This window comes from Polypterus senegalus, chromosome 5, assembly GCF_016835505.1.
Source record: "Polypterus senegalus isolate Bchr_013 chromosome 5, ASM1683550v1, whole genome shotgun sequence".
Taxonomy (NCBI): domain Eukaryota; kingdom Metazoa; phylum Chordata; class Cladistia; order Polypteriformes; family Polypteridae; genus Polypterus; species Polypterus senegalus.
The window spans coordinates 54,452,184-54,465,658 of NC_053158.1; the positions used below are offsets into that span (position 1 = coordinate 54,452,184).

The 13,475-nt window shown below is 37.4% G+C and overlaps 1 protein-coding gene across 3 annotated transcripts in view; it reads left to right on the forward strand.

Annotated features, from left to right (window-relative positions):
- Positions 1-428: 428 nt before the first annotated feature.
- kcnb2b (potassium voltage-gated channel subfamily B member 2b) overlaps positions 429-13,475 on the forward strand; it is a 229,416-nt gene continuing 216,369 nt past the window's right edge. Inside the window, exons 1-2 of one of the 3 annotated variants that reach the window (XM_039754654.1) lie at positions 429-959; positions 2,726-3,425. In XM_039754654.1, the coding sequence (XP_039610588.1) occupies positions 2,847-3,425 (579 nt within the window). In that variant the 5' untranslated portion in view covers positions 429-959; positions 2,726-2,846. Of the gene's footprint in view, positions 960-1,123; positions 1,200-1,973; positions 2,048-2,725; positions 3,426-13,475 lie in introns of those variants that run through there. The other 2 variants (XM_039754656.1, XM_039754655.1) reach the window with 2 other exon arrangements.

A 13,475-nucleotide genomic window follows, 5' to 3' on the forward strand; every position in this document is an offset into this window, starting at 1 on the left:
CATAGTCCCGTTGCTTAGTTGATTTTAACTGTATGGGTTACCTAAAGAATTTCCAAAACGTATACTGTATTTCAGGACAGCACTCATGCGATCCAGTACGGAACTGGTAAAATTAATGTATTTATTTAGGAATATATTTGTTACGCGTTCCAGCAAAAAGATTAAAAATAATGTGATTTATTCTCACAATATGCGCTTTGTATTCATTGTTTTTTTTTAAGAATATTTAAAAAATTCTTATTCAGAAGACAATTCTATCTTTTAAGTCATGCACGTACAGGAAACGATGACTGTTGCTCTTATTTGTTGCTCTTACCCTCTTATCACTAAAGCAAAATCTTTAATGTCACTTTCCCTTCGCATATGACAGAAGATTAACATCCAAGGTGAGCGCTCCGTTTCTCGTCTCTTATTTAGCGACATACAGCCAATGGTAAATGAAGAGGGATTCAGAGCCGCTGATCCTTGTGCTGCTCCGCTTGATCTGCCGCTGTCCTTGGTGATGTACGGCCCAATCCAATTAGGTTTCACCTCTCTCTCGGTGATGCGGTTTGTTCACCCCCCTTACCAACGTCTTCTCCTTTCTTTTCTTAACGCTGTGTGGCTCTGCAGTTCACTACATGGTGAGCTTCTGCCCCTCAGCCCTGCTGTTATTACTCATCCGACATCCGCAGGCACCCCATCTCACCGTATCAACAACAGATGGAGCTTACACAGGGTTTGATCCGCTTTTCTTACAACAGGAGCGACAACCCAGAGCACTAATTTCTTTGCTTGTTAATGTACATTTTCTGGACGTTTATTATTTTTTAAGGAAATGCGGAGCTTATGTGCAACGGACGAGGGTGTTCACTAAACGCTTTGAATCTCGAGCATCAACAGGGGGTGGGAATCCCGGAGCATTACTCTCGTCTCCTAACAGACGATTTCTTATGCAAAAGGTGGTTTCTTTCAGCAAGGTAAGAGGTACGATTTTGCTTAGCTGCAAGAGCCACTTGCTTGTTGCTGAATGACTGTGCGAGTCCTCTGTCTCTAGTTTATCAACATGTGAAGTAAATTCCGCATCGTGTATAAAGTGTAGAAGCAACACAGTTGAACTGAGAAGCAGGGGTGAGGTGGAAGTCTACAGGGTGCTTTGAGAAAACTGCTTGTGAGAATTGAGCGATCGGAATAAAACCCACAATGACGCGCGCATAGAAGTGAGTAGCGCACCTGTTTCAGAATAAAAGTAGTTTCATATTCGCCGCTAGGAATGCGGGATAACACGCGCGGGAAGTGATTAAAATAATTCAGCAATTTTAGTTAAAATTCAGATTCTTAAGACCTGTTTTACGCGCATTATGTTTAATTTACTTTTACTCTTTTTGACGATTTAGTAATGCTAGATGCACGCATACATTTTAGATTCCAGCAGCTGGCGTTAATCGATTTCCTAAATCAGTTCGTAATTTCAATTATTTTATAGGTCGGTTACCTACCCAGTACTTAATTTAACGCTCCACTTTCAACCGGTAACCGCAAACCTCGTTTTGCAAATTAACGGAGGAAAAAAGCTGCTTCTGATTGTGTTTTTTTTTTTCAATTGCATGCGCATTTTCAGGGTTTATATAAATAAAGTGCATGGAATGCAGTTGTTGCCTATATGTGCCCAGAAGATGATACCGCTGTATATGTTTGTATGGGACGATAATAATAAGGGGATGCTCGGAAATCAAGTTAAAGTAATCGCTTTATAAACATTTTAAGGTTGACTTTGAAAGGCGCTATATGAAACTGAATACCGATAAAGAGAAAACACTTACATCTAATATAGGATTTAAAAACTATTAGTTGTATCCTGAAAAACACTTATAATTAGGTTCTGTACGCAGATTATGTACACAGAAGGCTGCTAATATCCATACTCGACGTTCTGCAAAAATGACAAAAAATGTTTTAATGTTGCTTTATGTGTAGCGCTTTTGCGCACTTCTGTTTCGCTCCTTACTTTATACAATGATTGACAATGATATAAGTTAAAACAATTCCTTTGAAGAAGTCGGTCAAGGTGAGACACACCGAAATATGAGCAAATATCAGTTTCATTAAGTGTATCTCTTACTTTTACTTTTGGAATGGATGAACTCATTCCATTAAGAACATTGTTTTTTAGCGGAAGGTTTAGTGTATGGAGCAATATTGTTAGTATGTGTTATTTAGAAATATACCTGCTTGACGTGATATATTCCCTATAAAAACATTTTTTTCTGGCTGATTGTTAGCAGAGATTTAAAGAATGCTGTGTAGGTGTAGTAAACAATAAGCTAATGACTATACGGTGGATTTACTGCTCTAAACAGACAGCTAAATATGCAAAGGCATTTCAAGCTTCCTTTCTTGGAATGATATCACAACAGATGTTATTTTCTTTTTAAATAATGTGAGGCCTTTAAAACCTAGGGAGAAATCTTTGTTGGAAGATGCTGATGACTAGCAATCCTTTTAGGAAAAATAAAAAAGATAGATATTCACGGTTGTATTGCTTACAAGTGGTAGGAAATGAAGTTGACAGTGCTTTAGGATACATATAGACAGGCCTGAAGTTTGTGAACTGTAAACATAATGTGAATTTTATTTATTTTGCATACTGTATGACTTTCCTTTGTTATTTTTGATGTTAAGAACTGCTTTGATTTGATAGGATGTGATTTGCAGCTTCTTCACTAACCTGTCTCCTGTTTTTCAGTTTCAGCCATGCAGGAACTTGTCTGAAGGGGACCCCCCATAAATTGTTATTTTTTATTTCTAATTTATTTTTCAAATTATTCTTTTCACCTGGATAATATTCTACATTTGTTTCGTTCATCATGGCTGAAAAGATTACCTCTGGCCTGACAAAAAACACATCCAGATCAACGGCCTCTCTTCCACCAGAGCCGATGGAAATTATTAGGACAAAGTCATGCTCTCGGAGAGTTAAAATCAATGTTGGGGGACTCAATCATGAAGTTCTTTGGAGAACTTTGGATAGGCTTCCTCGAACCAGATTAGGAAAGCTGAGAGACTGCAATACACATGAAACCTTAATGGAAATTTGTGACGATTATAACTTGGGTGAAAATGAATATTTTTTTGATCGACACCCAGGGGCATTTACATCCATCCTTAATTTTTACCGGACAGGAAAGTTACATATGATGGAGGAAATGTGTGCACTGTCATTTGGTCAAGAACTTGATTACTGGGGCATTGATGAGATCTACCTTGAATCGTGTTGCCAAGCTAGGTATCATCAAAAAAAAGAGCAGATGAATGAAGAGATGAGGCGGGAGGCAGAGACTTTGAGGGAGCGGGAAGGAGAGGAGTTCGACAATACATGCTGTGCTGATAAGCGAAAGAAATTGTGGGATCTTCTGGAGAAGCCCAATTCTTCAGTGGCTGCTAAGGTAGGCCAAACATTAAATGGTAAACGGGGAATATGGAACAGTAGGGTTGCTTAGAAAATTGGTGTTTTATCATATTTATTTATATTCAGATATTTTGTCAATACTCTGTTGAAGATTATGACTTGTGGCTGAAAGTTTACAGAAGTATCAATTTTTTTAAGGGAATTGTACTACTGTAGTTTGAATGGTACACTGGTATGCCATTCTGAAAAGAGGCACATTAGGAATCTCCAAGTTTTTGAATTGTGTAAAATCAGGATTATATCCTGCTAATTTATGTCTAAACTACATTTTCCTCTGATCAGCAATATAGAGTTTGAAGTATGAACTGATAAAGTGCGTTGCCCAGTTAGGACCCGAGTGCAGCTGTGCAACGGGTTACATCTCAGCACCAACTAGTTTGGATGGAATTGAACAGTGTGAGGTTTTTTTTTTTTACACTGGCTGGAGTGCCAATCCTGCCACCAACTCCCAAAACTTTCCCTTGCAAGTTGAAGGACCTCCTTGCAGGGCTGGATACAGGTCAACGTCATACCTAGGGCGGAGCAATTGCAGGTTAAGATCTTGCTCAAGGGCCCAACAGAATGGGATCACCTCTGGCATTTATGGGATTCGCAGATCCCTAGCCTCAGAGTCACCATTCCACCTAACAACCATATACATTGGTGAAATTTGTGTATGATACACTAATATATTTCTCATTATTTCCAACCTATTGTGTGGTCAGATACTTACAGAGATAGACAGAAAATGAAAACCTTCACTACAGAAAGTTTCATCCTATCCTTACTCAACTGATATTTCACATGAGAGTTTAAAAATAAGACCTAATCACAATTTTACAGCTATAAAATGTTGTAGCCAATTTTCATGGCAACTTAATTTAGAAAAAAATTAAAAGTACATCTATTAATATCATCCTGTCATGTAACATTTTTAGCATGTTCCTTTCTCTCTTTATGTTGCATGTTGCGTGTCTAGTTTGAATGTAGTGCAGATGCCATTAAAACTGGTATGATAGAACACCGCAGTTGAACTTTGAAAGCGTTAATGCTACATTACTTAAAGAATACCAATAAAGTTGAGCTGAGTATTTGGTCAGGAATGGTGTCCCACAAATTCAAAGCAACATTAAAGATAATTGCTAGCTGTCTTTGGAAATGAAAGCTTAAGTCAACCAAACAATATATCATCAGAATTGCAACCCTGCAATGGATCTGGGAGCACATTATGCTTCAGGAAGTGAGGGAGTTCATCTGCTAATTTTCTGTGGTGAAGAGTTCAATATTGATATACATCCATTATATGCCTAATGCATACATCTTGTTACACACATACATACACATATACATCCATCTTCAAGACAGATTTTATTAATCGTTAAGACATCAGATTAATCGTAAATATAAGTGATATAGTACTTTATATATCTCTTGTTACAAACATCCTCTCACCCTATTCAAACATTTTAGGAGTAATGTACATTGTATTTATTTTTTGCATGGCTATGTTGTGCCAAAACAAACACACATGGCATAGCAAAAACTACGTATTCATATGTTTTGTCTGGGCTTTCTTGTTCAGAATTTTGGATACCTTTACTAATATGATGGCAGCTGGTCTGCGTTCCCTTCTGCTAAGCACACTTGAATAATCCCTCTTCTAAATCCTTCCCTTGTGCACCATCCTGTTCCCTTGCCACACGTCATCGTGCTGACACTTTTATTCTTTTTTTCAACTTCAAGCTTGCCCTGGCATTCTTAGAGTGAGGTTTACTATTCCCCTTCATGTATTCATTTGTTGAGTGTCAGAGGTTAAACCAAAACACTATAAGTCATCACATATCTTCTTTCTTCTTCAAGGTTCCCCCTTTTGTCAATGCACCAGTGTTACACAAGGTCATATTTTAAAATGACTGGCATCCCAATAGAATAGCTCACTCTAAAGCAGATTAAACACTGTTTTCAGATGCCGCGTCTTCATTTTTTTCTGTATTCTTGTGAAAGCTGTACCTAAACTGTCTCTTCTAACTTTACCCCACCATGTAAAACAACATGTACTATAATTAAGGATACTGTACCACCTGGCTTATTCAGGGAATTTTGGTTTTGTACTTTGCCTGCCTTAAATTCCTCCACTCTGCACACAATCCTGCTCCCTAGCACAATAAGACTTTGAACCCTTCTTGTAAGAGAAGTCATTAGCATGTATAATTTCATTTTTTTGAGTGAAGTGACAGTAGTGCTTTTCCTTTTTTAAGAGACTTCTTTATTATTCAGTGATTTTGGTAAAGCGAGTTTAGTTTTAGTTCACAAATTACCGTTCATTCTGTGACATATGACAATAAAGCAACTAAACTCTAGGGTAGGAATGCTGTTGTTGCAATACATGTAATAGAAAAGTAATTTAGCTTTTTTGAGATGCGTGGATAATAGAAGTTCAGTACTATAATGAAGGGTCTTCATCTCTTTACTAATGGTAGGGTGGTTAGTGACAGTGGGATAGCTTTATGCAGTTGATACTTTTCTGACATTGGTGAAAAGGAGTTTAAACAATGAAGAAGTATGTATATGATCTTTGTTTTGATGGAAACATCTTGAATGGTAGTGATTGCATACCTAAAAAAGTAAGGCTACTAGACTTGTCTTTCGCAAGGACCTAATGCATTAGAAGTAGGTTGGAAGAAAGACTGCAAAAGTTGCGGCTCATTGTGCAGATTATTGAGTATCTGACTGAGAGTGGTCTATTCTCTTGAATGTTTCATGTATGCAGAAAAGTAAACCTTGACTGAATGATGAAGGGTAGATTATACTGCACTGTCCTTTTCACAATGTACTGTACTCCATGACACTTTTCAACACCACCCTATATGGCATGTAATTATTTTACCTTAGAGGAATCTCCCATCTGGCATGAGCTTGATAAGGACAGAGGTACCATCATGATGAGATACCCAACCCTTTAAGAGTTATGTAGGGTTTATGGATGTAGAAACTGTAGTCCAGGTACCACTGAGGCCCCGGAATTGAACGTAGGGTGCGGTTAAAAGCTACCCTTAGGTCACTGGATCTATAAGCCTAAAGTGAGGACAAGAGCTGGAGCAATGGCTTACTGACAGGTGTTAGAAAGTCCAGGGTTAAGTAGGCAAAAAGAGACATGAAGATGAAAGTGCCAGTACTTGAGTGAAACTTGAGTGGTGGACTAATCTGTGAAACAGGATGGAAGCTTACGTTAGTAGTGCTCATGTTTGACCATTTTCAATGATGCTCTGTAGTCTATTTATGTTTATCCGTGTTCAGAAAGAAATGCATCATTTTTGAGAATTCTGACTATGCCATTATTGTCAGTGTGGCGACCTGCCAGGAGGGCACTCTTCTGGTTATATCTAAAGCATTTGTTTGTTATTAATCAATATACTATTAGCTAGAATATTTAAAACAGAATGAGCACTGTAAAAATATTTCTTAAATTTTATTTTGGTGTTTGTGGAAGTTTGTACTCATATAATGAGATTTTTCCCTTAAATACTGCATATTGGTGAAGTTGCTTAAATTGTAAAATTGCATATTTTTAACAACAAAATCTTTTCTTTGAGTTTTAAAATTGTGTAAGATGAGCAGTATCATATTTCAAATGGATTTTTTACATATTCTAGTTCTAGTGGCAGTCATACAGTAGAACTTTGCCACCTCATGTAGTATGAACACAGATTTATCATATGTTAAAACTGCATTTAGATCCTTGTAATAGAAAACATCATGAATAGTTAATTGCATTGCATTTTAGCTGTTGAGATGTTAAGATGAACAGGATGTTTAACAAATTTAAATTGTTAATTTCAAGGTTTAATTTGATACTATATCTTATATTAATCACAAAGATAGCATCCATTGTTTACCATTAGCTTGTATAGTAGCAATTTGAACCCATCCAGCCATTTATACCCTTCCATTCCTATCATAGTTACAAACAATAAAATGTAATTTTCCTTAAGTTAGGATGTTTTTGAACTGGTACAGATATATTTATTGGTCACAATGGTGAAGTGTACTTTACCTGCTTAACATGTTAGCAGGTGACCAGAAAAAACTAGACATTTGTTTTGTGCTCGCTGTGTATAGTATAGTTACTAAAAACATTACAATTGATTTAGTTCAACCTCCCTCATTGCAATAAAGATAAATAAACCCTTTTAAGCAAAGCATTTTAATGTATTAAAATTGACAGAAGGCAGTCGAGCAAGAAAATCATATTAGAAATAAAAGGTTGGCATGGACCTTATATATTGGCCTTGGCAAAATGTTCCCTTCCTAGTATAAAACAATGTAACCATAAAAATATATAGAAGCCATTTTGTGCCAGAAAGATTGCTTAATGCTTTCAGGTTTGGGGAAATTACCATAATTTGAAGGGTTGTTAATTTAGTTATATTAGTTTCATGATTGGTTAAGAGGCATGTTTATTGCAGTTTATCATGATAGATAAAGAAAGATTTCTAATTTATTTTCTTACTGGTGTTATGGTATTGTAATAGAAAACACTCAGTTTGTCTTCAGCAGAATTCTCCTTAAAAAGCTCAGGATATATTATAAGATTTATTCATCCATTTTCTGACACTGCTTACTCAATTGAAGTTTACTTTCTAATATTGGTATAGTGTAAAACTTCATGATTATTATAGTACTGTTTGTTGTAAAAGATGTCATCTGCGTACAGGTTGCTAGTTCAATATTAAGTTTTTTTTCCAATTTTGCCTGGCCAGCTCTTGACAATACTTTACTATATTTTATTCTTTTTCTTGCTGTCTGTTTTAAGTTATATGGCACATAAGAGGGCCGTCAGGGGCATGTGACCAACTGTTTATTGTGGCTTTAGGGAAAATATTTTTTGAGTTATTGAGAGGACACTCATTATATGATTCTGTATACAGTATGTCTGCAATAAAATGTAATTATTAGAAATGACTCTAGATGCACACTTTTAAGACTGGGATGTGGTGGCCAGTGTTTTAAAGCAGAAATCATCAGATTGAAAAATCACTTTTTATTACTTCAAAATCAGTCTCAAATTCCTTGTATATCTGAAGCTTTCATCCATGCATTATCCAACCCGCTATATTCTAACTACAAGGTCACGGGGGTCTGCTGGAGCCAATCCCAGCCAACACTGGGTGCAAGGCAGGAAACAAACCCCAGGCGGTGTGCCAGCCCACCACATATCTGAAGCTTTGATAAGCAAAATTAAATTGCATACCTAAAACTCCAGTTCATGCAGCACCTCACTGCTTGAGTCTTGAGTTCAAGTCCTGCCCATACACTGTATGTGTCCCTGTGCAGCGACAGTGCGTTGAGTTGTGTTTTTCCTGTAATGGACTTCCTAGTACCAGATGTGTGTTGAATATGATTTTCAAGGCTTCCCATATTGAAATAAGTGGTCTGGAAAATGAATGAAGTAACAAATGAATATTGTGTATAATATGTGCATGAAAACAAACTATATTTTCCCTTATAGGCTAAATATCATCTTAATACTTTTTAGTTTATTACACAATGTATACTAAGCACTATACTTTTACAGGTTCATCTAATAATATTTTTATATTAATGGTGATAAACATGATTTACAGTGATAAAGAATTAATAAATGGCAAGAAAGACTCCATTTAAATGGAATTGTCTGTTGTGTTACATTTTTTTAGCCTTTAGGTTAATATAGCAATTAATGTGCTGGCAAACCTGTTACTGCAACCTGTGCAGATGTACAGTATAATCACAGTTTATAAAGAGAACAAGGAGATATTACAAAATGCTAAAAAAACATTCACATAGATTAAAAAAGGTAAATTTTATAAGAAGACTAAAACACAAAATTATTACACTTGTGTGCATGTTCATAAACTGCATTCTTGACTACTAAAAATCAATCTATAACTTCAAATAAAAAAAACATACAATCTACATTCAAAGTCCTGGGTGTGCAAAGGTATAATCATGAAGCAAGTACCAGGTTCCCTGTTGTGACATTTTTTTAACTGACAATCAATATGTCAATAAACTTTGAGCACCCTTTATAATAAGGCATGGGAATAAATAGCAAGAAGGAAACGGTAACTGTGATCTTTGATAAGTAACCTGAGCCATAGGGGAGATTATAACCAAGTGTGAAGGTGGTCACCAGAAATGTATTGTCTTTTTCCACTTAGCAAGACATAAAACATATATATGCAATCTACTAAAGAGCAGTGGCATTATTATTATTATTACTTTATTATTATTATTATTATTATTATTGCTGTGCTCTTTATGATAATATACATCAAATCACTTTATAGAATACTTCATAAAATTTGAAAATAGTTTTTTGTGTTGCCAGAGAGTGGTGATCTGTTGCACATTACTTGTAAAAATTTCAGTGTGCTTAGTTCATGTGACAGTAACTACTGCTACTACTGGTTTTACGTAGATGAATTATAAAAGCAAAAATGTAAGTGATTACGAAGCAACCGAGAACCGTCCTCTTAAGGTTATGATCACTAACACACTCAAATGCATTCAAACCTTCAGTAGTACAAATATGAATGTGAAAATAATTGTAAATATATTGCAAATGACGTTAAGATGAATCTTCAAAGAAAATAATATATCTCTATATTAAAAGTATATTTTAAAGTTTAATACATTTTGTAGTGGCAATAAAAGTTTTTCACCTAAAAAATCAAAATCTGAATACAACTGTTGTCTAATTTAGCTTGACATGACAACCTGACCTTATGACTTTCCTTTTTTGCATTTTCATTTATACACTTGTCTCAACTGCATAGACTTTAGTTTTACTTAATTTACTTTAATTCTGACAGGATAATACTTACAGTATGTGCAATGTGACAGTCTTGCACGTTCAAACTTTTAAGGTTTAAGTAAGAATGGTAAGATGTTGCCCTTTGGCAGGGTTGCCAGACATCCCTTATATACTGTATGGGGCATGTCCCATATTTGATAATTTTGTCCCCTGTCCCATACTGACCTTTCAGGGATGTCCCGTATTTAGTTCATTTTCAAATTTCATAATAAAAATATATTTTTGCTACCTTCTTACGGTACTTAGTTGTAACTTTAAAAGTAATTATACTTTCTTCTCTCAGATTCTCTTGATAACCCAAATGTAATGAGGAAACTAGTGTTTGCTGCCTGTTTGCAGGTTGTTCAGTTTCTATGATTGGCTGAGGACACGTTACCGTTTTGCTCTCTAGCCGAGCTGTTGTGCAGCTCAGTATCAACATTGCAACATACAGTGTCAACAAAGTGTGTTGTTACTACTTGTCACGGTCAAATTTTCAAATTGCCTGTATTAAATAATAATAATATTTCTCTGTTGTCTGTATTAAATAAATATTTTCAAATGATTTCACTTTTACAGAATTTTTTTAGCTTGTATTAAATAATTTTCAAATGATTTTACTTTTGTTTTCCTCATAACTCATTAAAATCCTTGCTTTATGTTTTTAACTTATGTCTCTACTTTTATATAATGTATTGGTCTGGGTGTGTAGGGGGCATGAATAAATGTTTATATACAGTAATATAGGGAGAGATTTTAAGAGTGTCCCGTATTTCTAATTTTCTAATCTGGCAACCCTACCCTTTAGATCTATAGATGTACTGTGTTTTAAATGCTTTGTTTCACCAGCTGTCCTGCCTGATCCGCATAGAACTGCTGGCAGCATTAATTAACTGTGTATATTGGCATCATATTATTTGCAATATGTAGGTGATAACACCCATAAGGTTTTCACACTGTTCATGAAAGTTTTTTTTCTCAAATTTTCACATTTGCAAGAAAATCTGAGATTGACGCTTTACTTAACTTCAAAATGACCCCTTTGCCAAATGTTCACCATGTAAACTGTTGTATTGTCCTTTTGCATAGCTGCAATGATGAGACAAGCTTGTATTTGGCAAATAGCATGTTTTGAAGCGGAAATACCTGCCACTTTCCTTGATCATTCCTTACTTGTAACAGGTTTGTTTCAGATCTGGCTAATGTGGTTGGGACAAATTTATCCATCCATCCATCCATCCATCCATCCTCTTCCGCTTATCCGAGGTTGGGTTGCGGGGGCCGCATCTTGAGCAGAGATGCCCAGACCTCCCTCTCCCCGGCCACTTCTTCTAGCTCTTCCGGGAGAATCCCGAGGCGTTCCCATGCCAGCCGGGAGACACAGTCCCTCCAGCGTGTCCTGGGTCTTCCCTGGGGCCTCATCCCGGTTGGACGTGCCCGGAAAACCTCACCAGGGAGGCGTCCATGGAGGCATCCTGATCAGATGCCCGAACCACCTTATCTGACTCCTCTCGATGCGGAGGAGCAGCGGCTCTACACTGAGCCCCTCCCGGATGACTGAGCTTCTCACCCTATCTTTAAGGGAAAGCCCAGACACCCTGCGGAGGAAACTCATTTCAGCCGCTTGTATTCGCGATCTCGTTCTTTCGGTCACTACCCATAGCTCATGACCATAGATGAGGGTAGGAACATAGATTGACTGGTAAATTTAGAGCTTTGCCTTACAGCTCAGCTCCTTTTTCACCACGACAGACCGATGCAGAACCCACATCACTGCAGACACTGCACTGATCTGCCTGTCAATCTCACGCTCCATTCTTCCCTCACTTGTGAACAAGACCCCGAGATACTTGAATTCTTCCTTTTGGGGCAAGATCTCGCCTCCAACCCTGAGAGGGCACTCCACCCTTTTCTGGCTGAGGACCATGGTCTCGGATTTGGAGGTGCCGATTCCCATCCCAGCCGCTTCACACTCAGCTGTGAATCGATTCAGAGAGAGTTGAAGGTCACGGCCCGATTAAGCAAACAGGACAAAATCATCTGCAAATTCCCATCTGGCAAGATGTTGTAAAAGACAAGGGTAGCAATAAGGTGACAAACTCTCACAAATCCTCTACTGGGACATAGACACATACTTACAGGAAAATTGAAAATCCGCATGGAATTTAGGAAAATGGGGACTTGAGACCTTCTTAAGTATGGTTCCCCATAATGTTTTACAGGCACCAGTGCAAAGAAAAGCGACTGGTTGCCTGGTTGGAAACATTTTGCATTTCCCTTAAGGACATGTGAGCCACCTGATGCCAGGTGCTCCTGACTCTCGCCTTAGGGAGTGAGGGAAGAAAAAAAAAACCTGACAGGAAGCCCTTTAGACCACAAGGCTGGCAGGTGTGAGCAGACAGCTAACATATGAGATCTATTGGATTCTATTGCTCTAGAGAAAGACAGCAGCATAGATGGAAGCTGTGATAGAGACCTGACAATTTAACAGTTGCTGAGCACTAAGGCATGTAGACGCACTAGGGAATGCTAGGGGATGTTCTTGCGTTGGAGCCCTATAGCCATAGAAAGATCATCTCTGACAGAATACCAGATGAGATTCTGGGAATTTTTATGAGTGACCCCAAATATGTTACAGAACATATCTAATTTTCAATTTGAGACTAGTTCAGCACAAAAGATAACTAAAGTGAGTACAGGATCAGGATAGAGACAGAAAGGGAGAGACAGAGAGATGTAGAGTGGGTGATTAGTATGATTGCCTCTGAACTCTGTTTCCTCTGTATTTACCCCTCATTTCTTTAATGTCTTATAATAAACACTAGAAAACAAGTGGACCTCCAGTCATCCTAAGGTTGACATTCCAGCCCCAGTACTGCTCAGGTTCCTGCAATTTGCACTACATGTGCTTGTCATTCTCCTTCTTCTTGTCATGTAATCGGCTACTGCAATTTGCTTTATGCTCAGTAGCCATATCAGCTTCCTGATCATTTTGCCTATTCAGTTTACCAGCAGAAAGACATGGAGGTTGTAATCATCTTCTGCAATTTGCCTCATACTCAGCAGATCCAGCCCAACTACTTCACAAGTACCAGTAGGCTGTCATTCTTCTTTTTCTTCTTGTCACATAATTGGCTTCTGCAAGTTGCTTCACTGTCAGCAGATGTTGCTGTAGATCCTTCCCTGTGAACCATGATGTGCGTGGCTGTGATG